The sequence below is a fragment of the Heterocephalus glaber genome, unplaced genomic scaffold (genome assembly GCF_053883595.1).
Source record: "Heterocephalus glaber isolate CG9 unplaced genomic scaffold, H.glaber_assembly_v1.0 deba00001531, whole genome shotgun sequence".
Lineage (NCBI taxonomy): Eukaryota > Metazoa > Chordata > Mammalia > Rodentia > Bathyergidae > Heterocephalus > Heterocephalus glaber.
The window spans coordinates 5,900,392-5,927,555 of NW_028258329.1; the positions used below are offsets into that span (position 1 = coordinate 5,900,392).

Below are 27,164 nucleotides of genomic sequence, written 5' to 3' on the forward strand. Positions count from 1 at the left end.
CTTTCTTTTGGGTATAGCCATGAGGTGGGCAGCTCTGCTCTACCAGCCCCACGCTCCCTGCCATGATGTTCTGCCCACTGCAGTCCCCAAAGCATCTGACTGTGGACTGAAACTTCTAAAACTCTGAGCCAAAATAAACTTTTCCTCAATATAAGTTGGTTGCCTCAGGTATTTGTGACATTAATGGAAAGCTGACGAACAGAACAAACCCATAATTCCACCACCCTGAGGCCCCTGCACTCCCACCTCCCCATCTTTGCTTATGACCACGAGTACTTTTTATGAACTTTTCCTTCATCCCTTTTCCTTAATTGTTTCAGAAGCTCAGGAAAGGCATACAGATTCCACTGCGTTGTGGAGTCATTTTTGTCACTGAAGCTGAACATGAGAAATAAAGTGCCGTTAGACTTACATCAAGCTGGAAAAGTCCTATGGGAACTTCTTTCAGTGCGTTTTCTGAAAAATCCACATCCTTAAGGTGGCTTTTCCAAAAGATACACATTTTGTCTGGCAGAGATTCCAGGGCATTTTTGGATGCTTTACAACATTTCTAGGAGATTGAGGAGAAAGAAATGAGTATTAATTAGCCCTTTCAATGCAAAGATGCCTATCAGACTGCAAATTTAGTGTTAAAAATAAGACCATTGTAAACAGGGCCCTGTCACAAATAAGGAGCAGTGTGAGTTCAGAGGCCATGAGCTCTTGCTGGCCCCATGGTCCTGCCCCGCTCCGAGGAAGGGATGGGAATGGCGTTTTCTGGGGAGACAAAGGTGGCTCACAGTCCTTCCCTTCCACCCCAGAACACCCATCTGCCCCATTGTTGCTGGAAATAATGGAATGATTCAGAGCCATGCTGGAGCTGGTTTCCCACACACACATGGTCAAATGAGAGATGCTAACGTGAGCGAGGGAGAATTTCCTGGTTGAAAACCAACAGCAGTAAAGCACACGTATTCTTTATGCTGTTCTACACTCCATCTGTTTTCACAAGCCAAGTCTCCAAGAAACAAAAACATCATTTAGCTGGCAGTGGTGCCAATGCAGATTGTTTCTTATTCTTATTGGATTTTATAGTTCTCCTAAAAGAACTGATCCCGCCCCCTGCTCTGTGGGTGGAACCATCATGCTGCGCCAGGGTGCAACCTGCCGCTGCAAAAAGCTCCACAGTGTTATTGTGTGGCTCATGGCCCAGAGCCAGGAGAGCTGGCTTACAGGTGAGCTACCTGCCCGAGACACTTGGCCTTGCTGCAATGTCGAGCGACAGGGCTCAGCTGCATGGGAGCAACAACCCTGGTTCCCGGCGTGGCCTCCAGGAGACGAAGGGAGAGACTTCGTGGAGAGAGCCGTGCCAGGTTCCCTGGAAACAGAGGTGACTGTGGCCGTGTGTGACACTAACCAAGGGGCAGGCCCAGGGGTCTGGGAACACCTTCAGACTGTTTCTGGAGACATTCAGGCAGCTGAGCGATTTGAAAGAATGCAGGAAAACAGCAGGGAGTTCTGTCAGTTTATTGTCAGATATGTCAAGTTCCTGTAGCTTCCGAAGACCAATCCAGTTGGTGGCTAGGGGGAGGAAAAAATATGAGTCGGTCAAAAGAGAATATTTTTGTCAGGAAAATGACTTAATTACATCGGGTCACTGATGATGAAACATACCACTTTCTTCTTCGAACAATTTTTCTAAATAATTTTTAGATGCTGTCAGTTTTTGAAGTTTTGAGAGGTGCAAGAATCCAGGCGGGAGGTGGGACAACTTGTTGCTGGAAATATCAATGTCAAGCAGCCTGGGGTGGGGGAAGAGGGACGCCAAGTCGTCAGATGAAAGAGGCAAACAGCACTTTACAATTTTCTCTGTAAATGAGGTATTACTTTTTCCCCCACACGTGGTCAGAGTGTGCACTAGAAATGTGGCACATGTGATATGTATTCACTCGGTTAACGGTTGCCACATCTGGTATGCAGAGGATGGAGTCTCTCCTTGGCGGTCCTGTTCCCACTGACCAACAGGGATTAAAATGTGCGATGGAGCAAAGTAAGACGGTGCCCTGCCAGCTAATGGAAGACCGCAGAGCAGGGGCCGAGCTTTTCAGACCCTCGTGGGCTCATTTATCCAGCCCAAGTTAAAGAACCTATGCAGATAGTCGTTGCTCTTTTAAGTTTCTGGTGCACAACACATGCCTATGAGCCCAAGTTCTTTCCAACATCCTTGTCCCTTACTTCACTTAGAGGCTTGGCTTGTGCAACCAGCTCAAATCCTTTATGGTAAGAGGCTTTGCAGATATGGATACTGAATGAGTAAGTTAAGTAGGTTCTTTCCCTACCCATGCAGCTTCGGGCAGAAGGTTCAGGCCTCTCCGAATGCCCCCGAGAAAGCAGGCAGAGCCCACGCTGTCCCCGCACTGCCAAGTCCCAGAGAGCAGACCCTTTCTCCCAGGCCCGTCCCACCATTCCTGGGGTGGAGTAAAGGTTTCCACCAGCCCAGGACGCTCTCGCCTCCCTCCTCTATTCCTGTGCAGGATTAAGGTGGGCATCTCGGGCAGGCAGTTCTGTGGCCCTTCGTGTGCTGTGCAGCCTTGGCCAGACCATCTCTCTAGACTTCTCCGAGTTCACTGAAAAGGGCCACAAAGGGCCTTGCTCCTTTGCTCCCGAGAGCTTGTGTAGGAGCTGGCAGAACTTCCTTCTCACATTTTAGCCAGAACTTTTGTTTCAAAACCACAAACCCAGGAGCCCATGCAGAAGGTCAGTGGGGGTGGCTGGGGTGCACTGGGGGCCCACCTGGAGCAGATGATCTCGTCCGATGACTGCACACTGGGCAGCTCTCCCAGCTGGTTGTCTGAGAGGTTCAGCTTCTGGAGGTTGATGAGTCCCCAGGGGATGACGGAGGGGAGGGAAGCCAGGCAGTTGGCAGAAAGATCGAGCTCTGTGATCTGGCAGGAGATGTCTATGAGCCAGTCGAGATTCACCCAGGGCAACCTGAGATGGGACCATTTCACACGCAGTGGCTGATGGTAGAGAAAAAGGAACCATACACGTGAATGGTGAGCCTATGTGAAATGCTGGGGCTGAGTTCATGTTGTCTCTCCAGTGCCCACCTCGGTGGGCAGAGGCTGCCCCCACCTACTCTGACCTCCTCCCGAGTCTTGCAGGGATCCATGCATGGCACCAGCAAGTCACCCTCCAGCCTCTAGAGAGCACAGGTGGGCTCAGAGCCAACCCTTCCTATGCTGGTCCTCGAAAGGGAGGACAGGGTAGCAGGAATCACCCATGTAAGAAAGGGAGGCTCCCTGAGGCTTGGAGGAGCCTCTCCTAGGCGGACATGAAGACTGAGGATGCAAACTTGGTCTGTGACCTCTTTTGAGGGCCCCCTTTTCTAGGACGAGGGCAGCTGGCATGTCCACCTGTACTGTGCCAGGCCACACTGCATGCTTGTGAACAGGCTGCTTCCAGAATAAGTGACTGAATATATAAACGAAGAGTGGCCACAGTTAGAAACAGGGAAGTCGAGGGAGCTCTTCCTTCAACTATAAACAGCACCACCCTAATGATTATCTGTGTTTAAACTCAGGAGATCAATACCAGCAAGAGACAGAATGGGAGGCATTAGGAGTCATGGGCGTCTGACCCTTTCAATACTGGCAGCCTGAGTTATCCAGGGTTCCTCTTCCTCGTCCTTTTTCTGTTTGCCCTTCTGCCTGTTCCTGCTGCTACTGTCCCGTGATCTTCAATAAATGTAGCTACTTACTACGAGGTGTACGCTTGACAATCCCTTGTCATGCACAAGAACATGGACTATTTTTGGTCCATTCAACTGTAACAGCACAATATATAAAACCAGACATCTGACCCACAGCCTAGAGCAACAGGACTAGGAAACCAACTCTTTTAGCTATAATAAATAGCCCAGACAGCCAACCTGCTGCCAGACATGAAGAAAGTAAGCTGTACTAACAATTCAGGGAGCTAAACAATAACTGCTGTGACATTCAGCCCCATACAGCCAGGACTGTTCATAACTGGCAGCTTCCCCAAGTGTCAACCCTACTTCCAACTGAGAACAACCAGGGAAAGCTAACTGTGCCCCTTAGCCAATCCCTTAGGTGCTCCAGCTTCCCAGGCCAACGGCCTGCTATAAGGCTACCGAAGCCTCCCCTTTCTTCACTCTAAAGCCTTCCCATTCCTCTGATGCTTTGAGTCTCTCCATATGCAGGTGACAGCAGCCGACTCTTCTTCCCCTGGTAAGCCCAGAATAATGCTTTTCTCATTTGGTTAGTCTCTGTTTATTTCCACAAGAGGAAGTCAGGAAGCCCAGTGGTTCGCTGGTGTAGAGCAGCTAAACGGATCTGGCTAAATACATACTAGCGGGACTTTTTTCTTCCTTCTTGATTATCAAAGAATTTGGGCTCAATTAGGTTTCTGGGGAGAGGAAATCTGCTTTTTGGCTTGTTTCTCCAAAGCAAGTGGAAATCCATAACGGAAAATTAGAGGAGCAGAAATATAAACAGAAATTAGTGCTTTGCAAATGGGAAAATGTAAGAACCCGCAGGGACTGCGGGAAAGGTACCAATAATGTGGGATAAGATGGCCTTCCAAATTGGCAGCAACTACGGGGGCGGGGGCGGGGGGGGGGGGCGCCATCTGGCCACTAGACGGCGCTGTGTACCTTGTCTTTATCTCTCCCACAGCCAAAACCTGGAGCTGGGCTGGGCGTGCCCTCCCCGGCTCCTGTTCCTCCCCTCCCTTGCTTTTCTCTTTTTCCCTCTCTGTGCGTTATGTATACACAGTATATCACTTTGAAAATTTAAAAACCCCGATTCATCAATTTTTAATACACGTCACATTTACTTATTTGTTCCTCTCTCCCAACATACACACACACACACACACACACACACACACACACTTCTGTTTTTGCTGAATTATTTGCAAGTAAATGATACATCATGACATTCCACCCCTAGACACTTCAGTACACACCTCTGAACGGGAATATTATCTGTACGGGATTCTAATTTTCAATATACAACATCAATACAATGTTATCAAGTCCAAAGTTTACATACAAATATTCCCAGCTAACCCAGAATGTCCTTTATAACTATTCTGTGTCCTAATACAACACAGGGTCCTGTCAAGAATCACACCGCAAAGCCAGGCGTGGTGGTGCACACCTGTAATCCCAGCACATGGGAGGCTGAAGCAGGAGGATTATCGTGAGGTCGAGGCCAGCCTGGGCTACATAGTGAGTTCAAGGCCAGCCTGCACTACAAAGTGAGACTCTGTCTCAAAAAATCAAATCAAAACAAGACAAAAATCACACACTGTATTTAGTTGTCATGTTTCTTTACTTCTCTTCAATTTGAAGGATCCTCAAACCTTTGAATTGTTTTGACATTGGCATCGCAATTTTCAAGTAACTCCAGCTGTCTTTATAGAAAAATCCCATGATATGTATTTACTCAATTGTTTGGTAAAGTTTAGTTGATTCAAGTTAAGCATTCCTTCCGGGGTTTGTTTGGAGACGTGTCGAGTTCCTACCTACACCACCAGGGGGCGCCACACCTTAAGGTGCAGCCTCTCAGGTCCCTCCTTTGGAAGGCACATTTTACCCTTTGTGATTCACAAGCAAGCTGCAAGGTGATATTTGGGCACTGAATATTCGGTGTTCCTGTGTTTCTTCCAGTGGGTGTAACATCCAGGATCTGAGTGGTCTGAATCAATCAAACCACAACAGTGGCTGTAAAGCGGTGATTTTTCCCAAACGGCCATTCCTTCTACATTTATTGCCTGGCATTCTTTGTGCAGAAGAGCGCCCCCTTCCACGCTGAAGTGTCACCATGGACTCCTGGGTTCTTTTTTACTAAAAGTATTATAATTCATTTTATCATCATTATTATTTTTATTATTTTCTGGTACTGGGGATCAAACTTGGGACCCTGCGACTGAGAGGCAGGTGGCAGCATCACTGAGCTAAATCCCCAGACCCTTATCATTATTTCTTTTAATATCCAAAATTTGTCCAGAGGGAGCCGTGTGTGTGTGTGTGTGTGTGTGTGTCTGTGTGAGTGTGTGTCTGTGTGAGTGTGTGTGTGTCTCCTGTGTTCCTCTGACACCTCCATATCAGTGTCTGGGTGTTTCCTTACTTCTGGCAAAACAAGATGCTCCAGTCTCCATTTATACTGTTCAAACCCTGCCATTGGCTTTGGTTCCCTTTAGTGGAAAATGGGATTTAGAAACTAAGATCTGAATGTTAGGGGTACTTGTCACTTGTGAGGCAGGTGTCACTGCTTGTTGTCCTGGTGATTAGACACAGTTTTCTATTTCCCTGAGTGCATTCTGACACCCCCAATTCAAACCCAGCCACATGGGCTTCTAACCTTTCCATGATTCAGGACTGCACCACCCTTCAGATGCAAGGTGAAAAGGAAGTTTCAAAACCAAGCAGGAGGGTGGTTTTGGTTTTGATTCTGACAATGCATCTCAAGTATCTTTTCAAAGTCTTCTAAGTAAAACTCTGCAGGACAAAAGAATTTAATTGTTACTATGACATGAGCCAACAGTACAAATGACTCAGACATCCCTGGGTGATCACCTAAGATGCTGCTATCTCTAGAATGGGAATCTCCCTCCTGCCATCTCCATGTACCGGGACCTGGATCTGCAGCCTTCAGCTGCATAGGGAGGAAGCCTCCATCTTAGCTGACGTAACTAATGCCCTGTGCTCTGGACAACTCACAGCAGAAGTGACACATTCCCGCAGTCCATCCAGCTCAAGTCCCCTGTACCTCCCCACTGTGCCACGCAGACTCAGCCCAAGTTCATCTCTCCTGCTGCAGCAAGCAGCATGGCTAAACAGAAGGGCATGGCAGAGGAAAGGCCCTTACCCCTGGCAGCCAGGAAGTGGTGACCCTTCTCAGTCACAGCCAGGGACCCAGTTCCAAATGGGGCCTAACTTAGAAGTCTTATTATCAGAGGTCAGACACAAAGAAACCCAGTGGGTGTAGGACCTAGAAAGAGCTCTAGGAATGGGCAGCAGCCTCTGGTTCTTCCCCTTCCTCCTGTCTAGGGAAGTCAGGGGTACACACAGTCATTCACTTTTTCTGGTAGAATGATCACCCCAAAAGAAGCATGGGAGAGTTCCACGCAAGTTTTCTTTCTTGGCTGGGCGGTCACTGTCACACTCATGAATCCATGGAGGTCAACAAGCCCTTGAGCGAGGGCAGCCAAAGGAGCATACACACCTACACATCCACACACACCTCTTCCCTCTGAGTCCTACACTTCCTGAATCTTGGTTCTGTCTGCAGTATCTGCAGCTTTATTTCCACCCACTTCTGACAGATGGTTGATACATAGACCTCTGACCAACAAGCCCCAACAGAAGTATTAAAAAGGAGAAGTCTGAAAACACAAAGACACATTTGGAAGACTGACAAATTGCAAAAGGATGCATGCCGGACTAGATGGAGGTAGGAAAACATGTAAGACTTCTAGGTTAGATAAGAAATGTTCCCCAGAGTCTCACGAGTTTGGAAGGTGACTGGCCCCTGGGGTGCTGTATAATGAGTCTGGCAGCTGAGCGTGCTGTTAGGAGGTGGGGCCTGTTTGGAGCTGGGTCCCTGGCGGTGACCAGGAAGGGTGCACTGCTTCCTGGCTGCCAGGGGTAAGGGCCTTTCCTCTGCCGAGCTCCTTCGCCATGCTGTTTCTGCCTCGGAGCCAGCCAACCATGGACTGATTCCTCTACAAGTCAGGAGCCAGAATAAACCTCTTCTCCTGTAAGTTGTGGGTATCAAATGTTTTGTCCCAACAATGGGAAAGTGACCAATACACTGGTCTTGGGTTGGTTTGAAAAGCTGGGATTTACACAATTTATTATCTTTTTGGTGCAAGGGCATCACAGGGTGCCCAAGTATTTACAAAGTGCCAGCGAGAAAGGAGAAAGGACACACAATTAGAATGATGTTCAAACACTTGATGCAGAAACAGGCCCCGCCAGCCCTGAAGTGCTCATGGCTTGTTTGTGTTTAGCCCAGGCAGAGTCACAATAAACAAGGTTCTGAGGGAGCATAGCCAACCACTGTATAATCCAGTCCAGGAAGAGTGAGCTGCAAAATCAAGGACAGCTGGCTGCAGGGCCCCCACCAACCCAACAGTGCACTGGTTCAGCCACTCTCACCCTGGAGTAAACAGACGGAAAATGTGCTCATGTTTGTCTTCGAGCTCGAGCCCTTTAAATGTCGGGCCAAACAAAAGGGAGTGCACTCTCCCCAGGAGCGTGTCTTAGCAACTTGTTTTCCAAGGGGGCGGTGGTGATGAGAATCATTGCAGGAAGGATTCGATTTAGTTAAGGGGCTACACATTCATGACCATCAGAGATGCATAAGAAAGGGCTCCCATCTGGTGCTGGACGCTACTGCCCAGGAAGGCGATTATCCACCCAGATACAAGGCTTCTTGCAGCCACTGGACATACAGTGTCTGAGTGACACTGGGCCACGATGACATCCCTTATGTTTTTCTTTTTTGCCTGTGCAACCCTACTGGTTAAAGACAAAAATTGTTAAGTGAAGGGCTGAGTCCACAGTGCTTTTAGCCTGGCTATGAGGCTCAGTGATTCAGGTTTAAAACTGGTCTGCAGCAGATGCAGAAAAGATGCCCAGACTCCCAGGACAGGCAGGAAACCCTGTCCCTGTTTGATTCTGCTGGGTAGAGTGCAGCCCTGTGGAATGGAGTTCAAATGTTCATTCCCCACCAGATCTCTGCTGACCCCACAACACAGGATTCACAGCTCTTCTCCCTGTGTTCTCATCCTCGCTTAGCTGATGGCTGAGGCAGAATCAGCTCCCCTGGAGCCTGTGAGCCTCTTGAAGGCACAGAACACTGCTCACTGACAGCAGTGAGTGGATGTTTATTCAATGAAGACACAGGTGTCAAAGTAGGGGGGCCCAGAGCATGCTCTAAAATGTATCTGTCAGCCCTTGGCCCACATAAACCCCATGATTTTTCCTCCGTAGTTAAGCAGGGTCATAGTGGAAGTCACCTTCTCCTTGTTGAGCTGGCCGGGGAGACATGCGCCACATTCTGATATGCGAAGGAACAAGAACAGTAAGGATCCAGAGAAGCTGCACAAGGTGGCCCACGTGCATTATGCTGACCGGTTGGGGTCAATTCCAAGCTTGTGAACCTTGGCTGGGAATGCAGACCCTCAGAAGCAGCCCTGAGTGACAGGGACCGAGCTGGGCAGGGACCCAGCCATGCAAGACAGAACCCCTGTGCATGGCAGGGCGGGAACAGAACCAGAAGCGTGGGCCTTGTCCTCGCCAGCAGGTGAAATCCTCAGTGAAGTCTTCCAAGCACCTGCTTTTTAAGTCCTTGGACTGTGGTAGAGACAGGCTCTTGAGGAGGGGCATTTAAAATGGAAGGATGAGAAGGACGCTGAAACCTGGCTGGCCATCTGCCTGGCATCTGGAGTGGCCCATGGCGGGTGAACCCAGGCTGAGCACAATGGAGCAATGGCCTTGAGGACAGCTGATGGGTTGAAGCGTGTCCTTCCAGAAAGGTATGCTGAAGTCCTAACCCCTAGTGCCTCAGTGATGACCTCCATCAGGAACAGAGCTTTACCGAAGGGGTCCGGCTACAGTGAGATTATTCAGGTGGGCCCTCATCCCCCCTCCCCGGTGTCCTGAGGGAAGGAGGAACTGGGACACAGAAGATGGGAAGACAATGTAAGGATGCACAGGAGAAGGCACCCATGACTGCAGGAGTTCTATAAGCCAAGGAATGTCAAGGACTGCAGGCAAACACCAGCAGATGAAGAGGCAAGGAAGTATCCTGCTCGGAGCTTCTGGAAGAAGCCAACACTGCCAACACCTTGCTTTTGGACTTCTGGCTTCCAGAACTGCAAGAGAACAAATCTGTGTTGTTTTAAGCTATCATGTTTTTGGTACTGTTATGGCAGCCCTAGGAGACTCACTCAGGTGGTAACAAGGCAAGTGAACTAGAAGGATGCTATTATAGTTTGGGTCTGGAATGTCCCCAAAGGTCCATGGGTTAAAGGCTTAGTTCCCAGCTTGCTGCTATTGGAAGTGGTGGAGCCTTTAAGAGGTGGGGTCTAGGGAGAGGTCTTCCAGTCACTGGGGGCGTGGCCTTGAAGGAGATACAAGGACTCAGCCATGAACTGAGCAGCTTGCTTAGTACTTCCTGCTACAATGTACTGTCTTGCCACAGACCTAAAACAACAGGGCCAGTTTATCATGGACTAAAACCTATGAAGCTGAGACAAAATAAGCATTTTCTTTTCATAAGTTACTTTACCTCAGGTATTTTGTTATAGTGACTAAAAGCTGACTAAAAAAAATGGAGAAATTGTGACCTGAAAACCTGGAACATTACATCAACTCGGACCCACAGATTAAGAAAGAAAAAAAAAGGAACCAATTCTTAAAAACCAAAAAGATGCTTGTTGAGATAGATAGAAAATTTAAAAGGTAATTAAAATTACCATTAAATTAGGAGAGAGCTGTGAAAACTTTACGGTATAAAAGGAGAATTTCAAAAAGGACTTGAGAATAAATAGTGCAGACAGCAGGGAAGGGAGGGACTTAAAAAGGGAGGGGTGAGAATTTCCTTCTAAACTTAGAGGAGTTTATGCAAATTACTGAATGAGAGAAAAAGATAAAATCAGTTCCAACAGCAACAAAATCAGCGCTAAAAATACTGTAAATATCAGAATTAGCAGTGGTTAGCTGCTCATATAATATTAAACAAATGAAGAAAGGAAATATCACCATGGAAACTAGATAAATGAGAAATGTTAAATACAAAAATTATTTACAAGACTAACTTCTGATTGTATATTGAAGAATCAACTCACAGCAATCTGTGCTATCTATAAGGGCAGTGTGATGGTTAATTTTGGGTGTCAATTTCAGTGGACTGAGGAATACCCAGGGAGCTGGGGAAGCATTGTTTATGCACGTGTCTATGAGATGTTTCTGGCTTTTGAGTCAGTAGGCTGAGTGGGCAGACCTGATCTCAAAGTAGGCAGGTGCCATCCAACCAGCTGTGGCCCAGAGAGAACAGAAAGGCAGGAGAGGGGTGATTTTCCTTCTCTCTCCTGCAGCTGGGATGCTCTTCCCCTACCTTGTATATTAGAACTCCAAGCTCTCTGGCTTTTGGATTGTAAGACTTATACCGGTGGTCCTCTGGGTTCTCAGCCCTTCATGCTTGAACTGAGCAATGTTATTAGCAACCCAAAGTCTCCAGTTGCCAGATGGCCTGTAATGGGAATTCTCATCCTTCTTAATTGCACGTGCCAGTTCCTCTAATAAACCCCCTCCAACTGATTGAATGATCCATCAATCCATCGATCAATCCATCCATCCATCGATCGATCCATCCATCCATCCTACTGCTTCTGTTTCTCTGCAGAACCCTGACTAGCACAGGCACAAGAAAGACCAGACTGAAGGTGAACAACTTGGAAGTTGAACTGTGATTAGCTGGCAACACCTTCTTGGTGACTTCTTGCAGGGCATACAAAAAACACCTTTTCAACTGATCCTTCCAGTAACCTTTAAGGCTGGTGCAACTTGTGAAACAAAACAAAACAACACAGAACCTTAGAGAGGCGACCTGTTTCTGTTATGAACCAGGACTGTAGTTCAGATGACTGATGCTTGATCTGGCTCCCTTTGTCCTGTACCACCACGTCACATGGGCATGCACAAACTGGCAGAACAATTCAAAGGTGCTAGGAGGGAAAACCATGGCAGCACAATAGGTGATAGAAGACAACCACGACCCCAAAATACAGCAATGCTAAATCTTCATTTTTCAACACAGGTCTGAGTAAGTAAAAGGAAAATGAGTAAAAACAAAAGAGCAATGCTCTATCAGATTATGAGAGATAAAATACACAAAGAACAAATAGAGGAATTATAAAAGCACACACACTGGGAGATCACCAAAGGGCAGGATGAGAGAATGAATTCCATTTTCAAGTGATAGGAAAGTCACTCATTAATCGATTAGATTCTGAGAAATGAAGGAAAAGTAAATAAAAAGGCAAGACTCCTACACATTGTATCCCTTATCCTATGTATCTTTTGGCTAGCAAAAAGCAAATTAAAGAAGAAATAAATCAGTGATGAAAAGAAGACTAAAAAGTACCCAACTGTTTGGACAATGAAACAGATAATTTTAAATAATACTTGAATTGACAAGGAAAAACCAATATATAACAGAACAGAATTTTTGTAACAGTGAAAACCTCTCAAATAATGGAGAAGAGAACCCAAAACTCTAATCAGTTTAAAAAGAAAAAATGAAACATCATAAACTAGCTCTGCTCCACTTAGAACAGAAAGCTAAAAGAAGGTTGGAAAATGAAAATAATTGCACTAAGAATAGAAAAACCAAACTGAAGTAAAACCAATGAAATTGACAAATAAAATCAAAGGTTTTTGAAAAATAGTAAAATTGATAATCAGTTGTTTAAATTAAAAATAAAACATACTCTAATAAGCTGTGAGTAAAAATGACAAAAACAACCAAAGGAAAACCAGTGTTTAAATAAGGGGAGCTTTATCTTCAGTCATAGCTAACAAAATAACAATGTTGAAATGTAAGATTTACTTAAAAAAATAAAAGTCCTCAAAATGATACAATAAGAGAGAAATAATACATGAGGGAAACAAGGAAAATAACTGAAGAACTGCCCTAAAAGTCTCCTAATTCAATATAAATTGTTTTCAATCAAATCGTTCAAAGAACAAGTGTCCCTGTCTTATATAAATGGTTGCTTAATATTGGACTCACTTTTGTTTATGAGTTGAAACTAGTAATTTTGCAAGGGTGATGTATGTACATGGATGCAGAAACTGCCATAAAATCTTTTTCAATAAACCACAACCAGACCAAACACAAATGACTCAGTTCTGAGCCCACGCAGGACTCCACATCGACAAACCAGAACATGGTGGTGACAGAGAACAGCAAGGAAAGGGAGCCTCATGCTCCTCCTTTGACTGTTGGAATGCCAAAAGGTCTTTAGTAAGGTTTACCACTTTTTCTTCTCTAAAATTCTTTAAAGTAGGTCAACAGAGGGGTTTTCTCCCAAAAACAAACATTTTGCTTGCCTCTCTGTTGTAGTATTTCAGTTATTCCTTTTAAGATAGGAAACTTAGAAGAAATCTCTCATCGGTAGTCCCAATTTAAGAATTTTGCCAATAGCTACCTGAGAGAAACAAAACAAAACAAAACAAAACCAAGCAATAAAAATATTATCTGTAGTTAACTAAGCTGCTTACTATTGACAGTATCCTCAGTTTCCTCAACTTTTACATAAAGACTTCTACCTCACAGGATTATATATGGATTAAAATAGAATACATGCCAAAGTACTTTTAACACATTCACAATGGGGCTATAATTCCTATGTCTTGCTGCTAGACAGCTTTGAACCACTGGTACATGCATGACTTCCCCATCAGGTGGCATGGGACAGTCCCATCAGGTGGTAGAAGTCTCCAGACGGGACAGTCCTGAATGTACCACTGACGGTCCAAGCCAGGAGGAACAATTAAAGGTATGATGTCCTAGGTAAACAGAAGGGTGGTTATTACATATAAAAAATTTCTACCATCAATTCTTTTTTTTTTTTTTTGGTACCGAGGATCGAACTCGGGTCCTTGTGCTTGTGCAGCAGGCGACGAAACCACTGAGCTAAATCCCTGGCCCTCTACCATCAATTCTTCCATTCACCTATTTATGGAAACATCCATCCATCCAACCATGTAACCATCCTTCCAATCATGTATCCATGTATCCATCCATCCATCCATCCACTCTCCTATCCATCCATCTATTAATCTTGTTTCAGGCCCTGCAGTGAGAGGCAAACACAGGGTGAGAAAAGGTGGCCAAGGTCCCTGCTTCCAACAAGCTTCTGGTCAAGTAGAGGAAATGACATCAACCAAGAATGTAATCCTAACAGACAACCCTGAACTTTGCTATGAATGAAGCAGACAGGGAGCTCTGAGAGGTATAAGGAGGTGTGTAGCAGTCTGGTGTGGTGCAGGAAGCCCTTCATGAGGATGTTGTATGGGGCTAAGATCTGGAAGGTGTCCCAGGGTCCAGGAGGCTGTGTTGAGTGTTGAGGAGGCAGGTCTGCTTTTCTCCTGGCTAGGTGGGGCCCACCTGCTGGACAGTATGGTCTCTCCCTGCTATTGGACATTTTGGGGTCTCTTCTCCCTCAAGTTTCTACTTCTTTTTTTTTTTTTGGTACTGGGGATCGAACTCGGGACCTTGCACTTGTGAGGCAGGTGCCAGAACCACTGAGCTAAATCCCTAGCCCCTCAAGTTTCTACTTAAAAATAACAGCCTTGGACCACATTTGTGGTGATCATTATTTATTTCTTTTGAATTATGTCCTTAGAGGTATTGTTCAGAAAGGAAATACCAAATTCAGAGTAGCTCACTGGAAGAAAAAAATAGCTCTTGTCACATGATATCAATTACTTTTGCACACATGGAACCGGTTTTCAGTGCCAGGAGCATGATACTGGTGTGCTCATTTCTCTGAAACCCTTCCAAGTGTCTTATTCAGCATTTCTATTTATTTTTGCTAGTTTAATAGGTGTGGGACAATGCTTTTAAGTTGTGTTAATTTGAATTTCTATAATTGCCAGTAAGGTTGTATATGTTTCTATGCCATGATTTGCTATCTGTGTCTTTTCATATGTCAATTAACCAACTGTTTCTCTCAATTTCTTACCCAGTGGAATCCGTGAACGCCCTGATGGCCAAGGTGTGGACTTGGCCTGGTTGCTGTTCAGTCCCAAGCATCTACTGGGTGGTTCACAAACGCTGGCTGAATGTATCCCAACCATCAGTTCACACATACTGTGTCAATGATCTGGATTTACGGCTTTGTCACTTTTTTTCAAATGTTTTCTTTGTTTTGAGTTAGGATCTCACTATGTTACCTGGGCTGATCTTAAAAGGAAGAGCTCAAGCTATCCTCCCACCTTAGCCTTCCACATAGCTGAATTATAGGTGTGTGTCACCATACCTGGCTTATTGCCTTTCTCTCAGACATATTTTTTAAAAATATATTTTAGTAAAAATCATTTTGCTTTACTTTTTTTTTTGCAGTACTAAAAATTGAACCCAGGGGTTTACACATGCTAAGCAAGTTCTCTACCACCAAGATACATCCCCAGATGTATTTTTATATTTTTACTTTTTAATTTTGATGAGGGTGGTCTCACTAAGTCACCCAGGCTAGCCTTAAACTCATAAACTTTCTGCCTCAGCCTCCTGAGTAGTTGGGATTACAGGCATGTGCCACTACATATCTATTTGCTTTACTATTTACATCACCCTGCCCGGAACTTTTTTTTCTTTTTTGGTACCAGGGATTGAACTCGGGTCCTTGCGCTTACGGGGCAGGCGGCAGCACCACTGAGCTAAATCCCCAGCCCTGCTTCACTATTTAAATACATTCACATTATATCTCATTATATATCTTTATATTTGGAAGTATATATTTAAAATTTATAAACAATCATCCTTTTATAACTGAAATAAGTGTGCTTTTAAATATATATAGATAAAGATATATAGACAAAGGTGAATAGATATTCTGATAATTTCCAATACTTAATTCTACCCTGTCTGGAATGTATTTGCATCATCATTAATATAAATCTCTATGCTAATATCCAACAGTTCAAACAACATTGAATTCTTTTACTCATTTATTTTCTTATTCTTTTCTAATTTGTCATATAAATTCAGATAGTTTCACTATTTCTCATGTTTATTTTATTATTCATTTTCTACATTTTTAACTGAATAGGAATGATTTATATAATTGCAGATTTCTATTGTGACTCAAAACCTAGGAGGACAAGATGAATTCCTATCTGAAATATTCAGGATTTAGAAACCAGAGAAAATGCACACTTGTATAACATACGTGTAGACACAGCTGCTGGCTTTATTCATAGGGGATATGTTTTATGACCCCCAATAGATCCCTGAAATCACAGGTAGTACTGAATTCTCTACTGTATATACTTGGCTTTTTCCTATACATACATATCTATGACATAAATTTAATTTTTAAATTAGGCACAAAAAATAAAAAATTAAAACAAAATACTATAATAAAAGTTATATGAATGCTCACAAAATAGCTTTTTGTATATCTGAATTGCAAGCATGAATACTCTTAAGCTTTTGTGCCACAATTAGTAAAATAAGGGCTACTTGACCACAAGCATGAGAACCTCAAGAGCCCATCAGGCAGGTAGTGTATACAGCATGGATACACTGGACAAGGGCATGATTCACATCCTGGGTGAGATGGAACAGAATACTGTAAGATTTCATCACAATACTCAGAATGGTATGAAGTTTAAAACTGATGCAATTTTAAACTTTATGATTTTTTTCTAGAATTTTCCATTTAATATTTTTGAACCAAGGCTGCCTATGGAAAACTAAAACCATAGAATGTGAAGCCTCAGATAAGGAAGGACCACTGCAATGAGTTGAATTCCTTACCAGGGAACAAGAAAAGCAGAATTGATGGGCACGTGCCAGGCACAGGCCTGAGTTCGCTTTTGTGACTATCAGAGAGCAGCTGAGAGCTTTTTCTTCTCCTCACACGTGGTGAAAAGGCCAGGCCATGGGGACTCATTCTGTTCCCTTGTCTGCCTCTTCCCCATGGAGCCTAGCTGGTCCAACTTGTCGGGGAAAACTGGTTTCTAGCCTGCCACAAGAAACAGCACCACCAGATGGTGGCACTGCCTGTGGAAATGCTCTGGAAAGCATCAAAGTCTAGAATAAAACCTCTGCACCAAATATGAGCCCTTATCTGGGGCTAGAGTGTCCCCAGAGGCCCCAAGTGTCCCTCAGGAATGGCACCCAGCTGCTGGCCATCAGGCACACTGGCAACTCTCTGCCCTAACTGAGCTGATGAGATCAGCACAGGCCGTAGGCCCAGCAGGACAGAAAGGCCTTCCTTGCTGCTTTCTACCCTTTCTGAGCATCCTGCAAACACTCGGATCTGCAGGTGAAGGAAAATGTGTGGCCAGGGTGCTTGCGTTTGGGCACCAAGGTAGGGAGATGAATGCTGGCCATCCGGAACTTGTAAACTACAAAAGCCAGAGCGAATCCCCAAAGTAATAACAATAATAATAAATATAAGTGCACTCTATCTTTAGGTTTGCTGCCAGATTTGAAAGAGGAAATTAACAATTTCCCCATTGGCTTGTTTCAAAATTAATTTCAGCTCTTGTTTATTTCTAGTATTTAAAGCAGGCCCAGTGAGTCCTCCTGCGTGGCACTCTAATAGCTGAATTGGTGTGAGTGTCATGGTTATTCTAGGTCCTGACTAAGTCTTTCTTGGCATTTCTGAGTTTTCCTACTCCTTTCTGGGTGTCAGAGCAAAAAGTTATATTTTGTGGCAACACAGAAACATTGACAGGATGTTCATTACGAACACATGTCTTGTTAGACATTCAGGCAAGAGTTTGGTGGCTTTAAGAGGACCACTGCACAGCCAGGGAAATGACTGTGCCAGCTCTGGCTTGGCTTTACTTTTGCTCTTCTAAAAGTGCTTCCTACCAGCCCAGATCATGCGGTGTGGTTCTGGAACCTTCCTTATCCAAACACCAACAAAACGCAAGGGGCCAGCTGCTACCCATGGAAAATCAACGTGGGCTTCTGTGCAGCCCTCCGATTGCCAGCAGACGGGGATTCTAGCAGTCTGAGGACCAGGTAATGCCTGATCCAGGAACATCCATGAGGGCCACCGAAACTGAACCAGCCATGTTTTCCACTGAGGCAGCAATGGCATTAAAAAGTAGGCAGTTGGGAAAGCAGAGCACAAACACACAGACAAGATGGCAACACAGGACAGTCACCCTAAAGTGTCACAGTGTGGCTTTACAGACTGGCTGCACCGGTACTGTGGTCAGCATAGGTCACCTGTGCCTTGGTGTGACTGCTACTTCATGAGGCCGTTGCTGTGAATGCCAAAATGTCACGGGCATCTGCAGCCCATCCACACTGTCAGCAAAGCACTCATCTAATGCCCATCATTAGGAATTAAATATTCGGAACCAAAAATGTTAGTTCAGTGCCACGGCATACCTGGCAAAGCAGGAGACTTACCTCTGGCTCCCGGGCCATTGTTCCTGCATGCTGAGCTCTCCTGGGCTGCCCCATCTCTCCTTTCTTTGGCCAGCAGCAGAGGGAATGTGTTGTTACAAGACAGAGATCACAGGGCAGCTGGACACACCCATTCCAAGCCCTTGCCCTTTGAAATTCACTTGAATCACAAAAATAACACCTGCTTTGGGGAAGCACAAGGAGCCCTTATGACTCATGCTGTGGTGAAATTTCATTTCCTTTCCTGTGTAGACCCAGAAAAGCCAAGGAGAGGAAAAGCAACACTGTCTTTTCACTGGCAAAGTGCAATCATCACTTTGGTACCCTTGGCCAACCCTGGCACATGTAGTGGGAGTTACCCCACAGGAAGGATCCCAGACAGAGAGGTGACCATTTCTGCTTTTCACTTCATGCCAAGAAAATTAAAGCCACTGGCTCTAAACCTTGGGTACATGCTGGAATCCCCTGGGCAATGTTTAAAACTCCTGATGCCATGTCCCACTCAGAGGTTTAGATTTAGTCAGTAGAGGAGGTGGCTTGAGTGTTGAGGTTTTAAAACTCCCGGGCATTGCAAGGTGCAGAAAAGCAAGGATCGCTTGTTTCCATGAAAACTAGAAGCCACGGATCAGAAACTGAGAAACAGGGAAAGCTCTGCTTTCAGGAGACTTAGGTGCTCTTCTTATCTGGGTGTCCCACTATCTAGTATTACTGTCTTTGCACAAGGAATATATGTCTTTGTACCTCCATATTTTCATGTGTAAAACACATTATATTCCTAGCAATGCTTACTGATGTGCTGTGAAGATCAAATGCAATAAGACAAGGCTGAGAAAAACACCAAGAACTACATAAAGGCAAGGGTTAGATGATCATTATTTTCTTTGGCAACGTGAGGCTGACAGCAATAATATCAATATTTATTGCATTTACTCTACACCAGGTCCTGTGTTAAGTGCACAGTTCCCTCCACGGTGGGCATTATGATTCTGTTTTAATGCTTAGAAAACCAACCAAGACACAGGAAGGTAACAAGGTACAGAAAGTGGAATATCAGTATTCGTTAGCAACAAGGAGACTCAGAAGAGTAAGAGAAGGGTAAAAGGAAGTAGCAACAAATATAAACAAGGATGGAAAGAACAAACCAATATGGCACTTCTCCAACAAATGTGAAGTACATGGATTCTTTCAAAAGACACACCGCTAGGATTAAAAACTGAATGCTCTTTATATGAGACAAAGAAAAAGGCTGAAAATAAAGGTCTGAGAAAACTTGTTCCAGGTGGATGCAAAGAAAAGAGGAGGATATGGACATGTGGAGAACAGTCAGCTCCCAGAACAGGGTACCAATAGGACCGAAGTGATGATTTGCTTCAATGAAGATGGGTGACTCTGGGTCACAAAGCCATCACCCACGTATGCGAGGCAAAACCAGGTATGTGAATCAGTAGAAAGCCAATAGGATACTTTCCTAATGAAAACTCTAGTGAAATGAATACATGGAAACTACCTAAATTTAATAAGTATCTACTTAGCAAAAACCCACAGCAAATGCTCATAAATTGCTGACACCAAGACCTTTAAAATCAGGAACCAGATGGACGCATCTGCTGTAATTATGACTACTCAAGTTTTTAAATTTCCAATGATATACAAGAAGGCATGAATATAGTAAGTTATACAAATACTGAAAGAGAAAAACTAGTTTTGAATTTGCAGATGATGTTATCATATAACTAAGTGTCTCGGGGAACTTTATTAAAAACTAGCAAAATTAATAATGTAAGGGGACTGTTAAAACAAATAATGAGAGACAAGCGTGATGGTGCATGCCTATAATCCCAGCACCAGAGAGGCTGAGGCAGGAGGATCTCCAGTTCGAGGCCTGGGCTACACAGTGAGTTCAGGGCCAGCCTGAACTACAAAGGAAGACCCTGCCTCAAAAAAACAAAAATCAAAAACCATACATAAGGAAAGAACTCATTTCCACAACAGTAACATCAGGTTGGAAGTAGCAATGGGAAAGATTATATCTAGTCCATTCCAATGGTGACAAAAATGATAATCCCAAATAAACAAGGAAGCCCAAGATCTTTAGGAACAAGACCATAAAAACTCATTAAAGAACAACAAAGCTACATCAAGTGACCATGGGAACTGTACAAAATAGAACAAATGTCTAATGGTAACTCTGAAAAAATGAGTAGAAAATTTGTATTAACAAATTATAAGACTTAAATGAAGTGCTCATAATAAAAAGTGTAGCATTTGCCTGAAAGAAGAACAGACTAGAGTACCAGTGCTTGAAAATCCAAAATGTACACAAATACATGTGAAAATGCTAAAGGCGACATTTCAATTCAGAGAGGAAAGGAAGTTTTATTTTTAAAATTGTGCTGGAATAACTGGCCATCCATCTAGAACTGATGAGAGCTAGACACCCTTTCCTCATATAACACACACGGTAAATACCAGAAAAACTAAAAGACATAATATAAAAAGTAAATGAGGGCAAGGGATTTAGCTCAGTGGCACTGAGCCTGCCTTGCAAGTGCAAGGTTCTGAGTTCAATACTCAGTACTGCAAAAAACAAAACAAAAGTAAATGAGTAGAAATGTGTCTCCAGGAGAGTAATTATATAAAATTAGAGTGAAGGTGCCCTTCTTATACAGCCTAGGTTCCATAAAGGAGAAGATAAGCATATTTGAGTCTATATTCCTTTTCTGGGGAGTGGGGGGTTCAGGGGATCGAACTCAGGACCTTGTGCCCGCGAGGCAGGCAGCGGCACCACTGAGCTAAATCCCTGGCCCCTTGAGTCTATATTCTTAGGCCTTTCTATCACAAAATCTAACAGAGAAAAGAAAAATAATGGATTGGGAAAAACACTTGGCAACATATAGGATCAACAAAGGCTTACAATCCTTAATGTTCAAAAGACCTTCCAAAGTGACAAGGAAAAGATAAACAGCTGCTTAAAAAAATAATCAACAAACATTAACAGGCAGCTACATAAGAGGAATGCAAATAGTTTGTGAACATATGAAAAATATGTTCAAGATCATCGGTAATAAAAACATGGAAATTGAAACAACAGATGTTGTTTTGACTTAACAGGCTGGTGAAAATGAGAAGGCTCCAGTGTATCTAATGCTGACCAAGACATGGCGACAGAGATTCCCGGGTACGCCAGTGAAAGTCCGACTCCAAGGTTTTGGGGCAGTCCATAATCGCAAAGCCTGTACTCTTAGGACTCGGATCTGCACAGCAAATACAGCCTGGCTCTATTACAAGGGGCCCCCAACAGAAATGATCCAAATGTGCACCTGTAGAAGGGGGAGTCACCTAACTGACAATGGCTTTGTTGATAAAACGCATGTATTTAAAAGAATGAGTTACATCAGCTAATCTACAGGGAGTCTAAGGGAAAGCTGTTTTAAAAAGTCAAGTTGAATATAACGTAAATAATACAAGTTGTTTTTTTTTTATTAAAATAGAAAACTAAAACTAATCCCTGTATGGGTTTATAAATGCTTATACAGCTTTACATATACAAAAGCGCGAAGACTGGTAAATTATGTACATCAAGGGAGGCAGACTGGTAATTTTTATTACATTTCCCCCAGCAGCAAGTGCATGATAACTTTTGTTAACTTAAAAATGTAATAAAGGAAATGTTAAAAAAAGATATTGGTAAAAATTACGGCCTATTCAACCAGTTTTGGAAAATGTGAGCAAATAGTAGCGGACACTGGGGTTTCAGGCCCCACCCCACAGGCAGCGAGCACTTACGGTTTTCCCCGCACGGCTGCCGGGCAGGACGCTGGCTTCAATGAAATACTTCCTGAGCAGATGCCGGCTGGGGTCAGGACTGTCCAGGAGGATGTAGGAGCAGAAAAACGCCCCGTGCCGAAGCAGGAATATGGCAATGTCTTCATTCCCTAATGGGATGAAATACAGAAAGCTAAGGACAGCCGGTTATGGGGGTGCATGCTTACAATCCCAGCATCCTGGGAGGCTGAGGCAGAAAAATATCAAGTCCAACTTGGGCGACTTAGTAAGATTCTGTCTCAACATAAAAAACGGGCTGGGGATGTACCTCAGTGCAAAGGCCATGGGTTCGATCGCCAGCACTGGACGAAGTAAATAAATAAATAAAAAAGCAAGCAACTTAAGGACATGCAGACGAGAAACGGGTCCCTGCTGCCCAAAGTGGCAGAGCCCCCTCTGCACCCTGTGACTTTCTCCTTTCCTTCCCCGGGGCGCCGAGTTCCCGGCAGCCAGAGGACTTCTGTGGGACTCTGCTCCCTGAGCGCTCATAGGGGCCCATTCGCAAAGTTGGTCCCTGTCACCGAAATCCCCTGCAGGGCAGGGAGGGGGGAAGGAGGAGGCTGCACAGGTTTCCAAGAAGAAACAGAAGAGGCGGCTGCAAAACTTCCCCTCGGTGCCAGGGCGGCGGGGGCGTCACAGCCGCTGCGGGAAGAGGGACGCGCGCACGCACCTGCCTTGATGGCGGCGTAGAGCGGCAGGCGCACGATGACCGGGAACTCGTTCCTCCGCACCGCGTAGCTCTGCGGGTCGGCCCCGTGCGTCAGGACCAGGAGCTTCACGACGCCCAGGTGCCCTCGCTGGCAAGCCAAGGCCAGCATCCAGTTCAGCAGGCGCTGCGGGCTGGAGGGACCTGCGGAGGCGACTGCGGAAGTGAGGCGAGCGAACTGCCCGCACCCGCGCCATCTGCTTCCACCTCAGAAGGAAAACAGAGCTGCTCCGTCCCAGCTGGCCGAGTTCTGGGGAGCGGACTTGACCCAACCCGCAGCACCACGAACCCACCTGCCTGTCAGAGTGCGGAGAGCAGACAAGCAAGATCCACAGTGCTACTCACACTGTGATCCTAACTGAATAAAAAAAGGTACGCGTGGAAATCAGGACTGGACTCCCGCGGGGCTTTGGAGACAGACAGCCCAGGGTGTAACTATCATAGCTGTGTAATTCTGGACACATTCCGTAACCTCGCTCTACCTCAGTTTATCTGTCAGGAAGTGGGTAGAATATCACCATCCTCTCAAGTGTAATGCGAGGGTTACATAACAATGTATGTGGCGCGCCTGGGTCAATAGATCCCAAGTCATATTATGTCTTCACGTTATCAGGGCACTATGACTGGCACTTCTCAATTATCTGTTATAGATATCACATATAATATATATTACTTTATATATATTTTTAAAAGCTTTAACAAAAGAGATACATCTAGCTCTGCAGCCTGAAAGGGTTAGGATTACTTCCTGAAAGAACCGCCTCGCCTCCTTAATTCCAGGACAAAACAACACTTAGCACATCAAATGCACAGGGACCGCATGGACTGAAGTGTTACCCTGTCTTCAAGTTCAAAATAGCCCCGGATCTTTGTGCTCGTGTTGCCATGGAAAAATGGCCTCATCTGAAACTTCCCAGAGTGCAAAGTTCTGAGGGACCAAAGTGGTCTCAGCTGGGTGAGGGTGCCCTCCCGCTCTGTGGTGGACACCGACCAGGAAACAGATACGGATGAAAGCGATTGCAGTTCACGGAATAAGCATCGGGCACAGAACCTGGGCTGCAGCGGGTGTCGGCCCTCCAGTTACCCTCCACCACCACCCAGAATGAATGACTCAAGCTATACTAACAGCACACGTGATCCCTAATCCGTTCCCTGCATGGTTATCAAGGCAAGAGAAAGAGTCCTCACGCTGCGGCCTTTCCTTGAGATGCAGATGTGTCAATCTCGAGATAGGTTGTTATAGTTCAGAACCACGGCTTTAAGAAATCAGAGGAAACCATGGCTCAGAGAGGCCGGAAACTTGCTGAAGGCCCTACAGTTGGTAAATGGCAAAGTCAAGACTTAAATCCTGTTTTGTCTGAAGCCAAAGCACGGATTCTTTGAGGCCTAAACCTGACACTCAGAGGAAGCCCCAGTTTGGTGTCCACTCCTCTTCCCCTGCCAACAGCTCTGCAGACTAGCAATTACAGCCCGACAGAGTTCAAAGAACCTCTCCTATCAACTTCTCATCGCTGTTCTCCTCAAGCCTTACTTCCTCCTCTGGCTGCCTCCTGTTTGTCTTCTGGCTTACTTTGTTCCTGCCCAAGCTGTCTTTCTTCCCCCGCAGCATGGGAGTTCCCAGCAGCACACACTGTTCTGCCCGTCTGTGCACTTCCTGTGGGGCCCACCACAATGTCCTGGAATCCTTCAGTTCTCAACAACCGCCCAGAGACGAAAGACAGGATGCCCTGGGAGCAGATGAAAACCATGCTGAGTCCCAGCCTAGCTTTCTGCCTGTGAAAGTAGGCAACCCAAACCCTCCTCTAGTTTGTGAGCTAAGTAAACTCCTATTCACCCTACAAAGCCTCTGTCAGATGTCAGCCTCTCTCTGCAGACTCAGTCCAGTATGTGTGCTGCCAGACCTCTGTGTAAAGACTCCAACCTCAGCATGATTACATTGCTGGTGTAGACTCTTTGGGGCTAGAACAGAGCTAATCTGATCTTGGGGGTCTCTAAAAAAGGGTCAGCCTTTGGCTCCTGAAGGCTGCCCAGGCTCCTCTCTGCCCTTTTATGTCTTGCCTCATCTTGTCCCCTTCTGTGGGCCCTAAGATTGTCCTGATTTCTACCTACAACCTCATTCCCCCTCCAGCGTATGAGAGGGCCCCATCTTGGAAGTAACTGAGAATAGATCTGTCTCAAAACACACAGGTGGGCACTGGCAAAAGAAATGCCACATGATGACTGGGGCTCAATGAAAAATGAAAAAAGAAACAGGGCCCTTTGTTTAAAATGATGAAAAATAAGAGGATGGTAACTATGAGTATTAAACCAAGAGTGAGGCCATTCTAGGTGCACAAAGCCATCCCTGATCCCCAGCAAACTTCCAACTCCCAAAGACTGTTTCTTGGTTCTGCCCAGACTCATAGTTGTAGCACTGCCTGCCTGGACTTGTCTGTTATTGCTGAGCTCAGGCCACTGTGGGAGATTACAGGAACCAGGACACCTTGAGACGACCAGAGGCAGAACTACAGATGGAACACAGCCCAGCTCATCCATACACTGAAATATCACCCAGCCATAAAAAGAATGAGCTACTGAGTCATGAAAACACATGGAAGAACTTTAAATGTCTGTCGTTAGGTAAAAGACATCAATCAGGCTAGATTCAGTGGGATTCCAACCCTAGGACATTCTAGAAGAGGCAAAACTATGGAGTCAGTAAAAGATCAGTGGCTGCTAAGAGCTAGGGGAGGAAGGGATGAACGACACAGGGCAGTGAAACTATTCTGTGTGACACAGTAATGGTGGATACATGTTGTTTTACATTTGTCAAAATTCACAGAATATGTGATGTTGAGAATAAGTCCTACTGTACACTGAGGAGTTCGGTAATAATATATCAATATCGGCTTATCAATGAAAACAAATGCACCATACTAATGCAAAATGGAAATAACAGGGGAAACTGTGTGTGGAGGGGTATATGGGAACACTACATTCCTATCAATTTTTTTAAATCCTAAAACTGTCCTAAAAGCAGTCAATCAAAAACCAAGCTGCACAGGCCTATATTCTTTGCAAGTATGATCATGAGTGCTTCCCTCATGGGTCAATGGGGGAAAGTACAGGACATCTGCAGACACCTTTGTTTGGGGTGCCAGTTGGATGCCCCAGATTTCCTGATCTCATTGCTGAAATCATGAAGAAACAAGAATTTTGGTTGTAGCCTAAGAAGAGGGCCCAGGGGGGAGGTAAGGAGCGAGTGCACTGTGATTTACCTGACAAGGACTCAAGCAGCTCCTGCACAACTTCCGTGTGCCCAAAATGTGCAGCCACGACGGCTGCATTGTCATCAGTGGGCTCCGTGGACAGCTCCACCCGTTTCTCGGTGAGTAGATACCGGACCGTCTCTAGATCCCCATGGGCCGCTGAGATGCTCAGGAGCTGACCCTGGTCAAAACACAACAGGGCTTCCGTGAGACAGGCTCTGTCTAGAACCACCAAGCGAAGTGACTTTAATGGCCAGGGCAAGACTGGACCTTCCCAGCCCAGGTTGGCAACACCTGCCATGCTCAGCTGTGGCTGTCCCAAGGGGCAGCACGGGAATGGAAATTCACGTGATTTCAGAGACCTCGTACAAAAGGTAAACTAGCTCATTTGCAAAGTTGATTATGTGTTGAAAAAACAATCTTTAATGTACATAGATTCTCCTCGGTCTATAGTGAGTTACATTCCAAATGAACCCATCATAAATTGAAAATTCTATAAGTCAAAAATGCATTGGGTCCCCTAACATAACGTACCCTAGCTTAGCAACTCAACACCCTGGAGTATCAGCTGTTTCCCCTGGTGACTGTAGCTCCCTCTGAGCTGTGGCTTGGTGTCCCTGGCCAGCACCATGAGAGAGGATTGGACAGCATAGCATAGACTGGGAAAGGAGCAAACCTCAAAACCCAAGTGTGATTTTTACTCATAGCATGTGGTTTTCACCAAGTCCCAAAATCATTATGAGGGGTGATCAAGTAATATGGTGAATGTTTAAATTTATTTTTTTAAAAAAACTTATTACCTTAAAAGACACACTGCCAACAATGATAGGATAAGTGTGTTCAAAGAGATAAGAGTATTTTGTGTATTATGAGGGGGATTAACAGAAATGTGTCTTTTATTGTAATATATATTTTAATTTAAACATTCACTGTATTTACTGATCTACAACCTTCATTGATCAAACACTTATGGGAATGTCTGTCAAATAAAATATTATGGTGTGTGCTCATCCACCTTATTCTCCAGATCTGGCACCAAGTGACTCCTGGCTCTTCCCCAAAGTCAAAATGGCCAGGAAAGGTGGAGATTTTGAGTCGATTCAGGACATCGAGGCAGCCACAACTGCACAACTAAAGGGCACTTCCAGAACGGCTCCACAAAATGGCAAGAGAATGATGGGGTGAGTGTGTGGGAAGCAAAGGGAGTAC

The 27,164-nt window shown here is 45.0% G+C and overlaps 1 protein-coding gene across 5 annotated transcripts in view; it reads right to left on the reverse strand.

The window, feature by feature from the left end:
• Positions 1 to 27,164, reverse strand: part of Lrrk1 (leucine rich repeat kinase 1) — a 151,379-nt gene that overhangs the window by 63,500 nt on the left and 60,715 nt on the right. For 4 of the 5 annotated variants that reach the window (XR_015441803.1, XR_015441802.1, XM_021264742.2 and 1 more), the window contains 7 exons: positions 25,965 to 26,136; positions 22,672 to 22,851; positions 21,963 to 22,111; positions 2,773 to 2,999; positions 1,654 to 1,781; positions 1,397 to 1,560; positions 413 to 550 (listed from right to left, as the gene is read on the reverse strand). Coding sequence is in view for 3 of the 5 variants with exons in the window: in XM_021264742.2 (XP_021120401.1) it covers positions 413 to 550; positions 1,397 to 1,560; positions 1,654 to 1,781; positions 2,773 to 2,999; positions 21,963 to 22,111; positions 22,672 to 22,851; positions 25,965 to 26,136 (1,158 nt within the window). In the remaining 2 variants the exon portion in view is untranslated. Of the gene's footprint in view, positions 1 to 412; positions 551 to 1,396; positions 1,561 to 1,653; positions 1,782 to 2,772; positions 3,000 to 18,179; positions 21,941 to 21,962; positions 22,112 to 22,671; positions 22,852 to 25,964; positions 26,137 to 27,164 lie in introns of those variants that run through there. The other variant, XM_021264744.2, reaches the window with a different exon arrangement.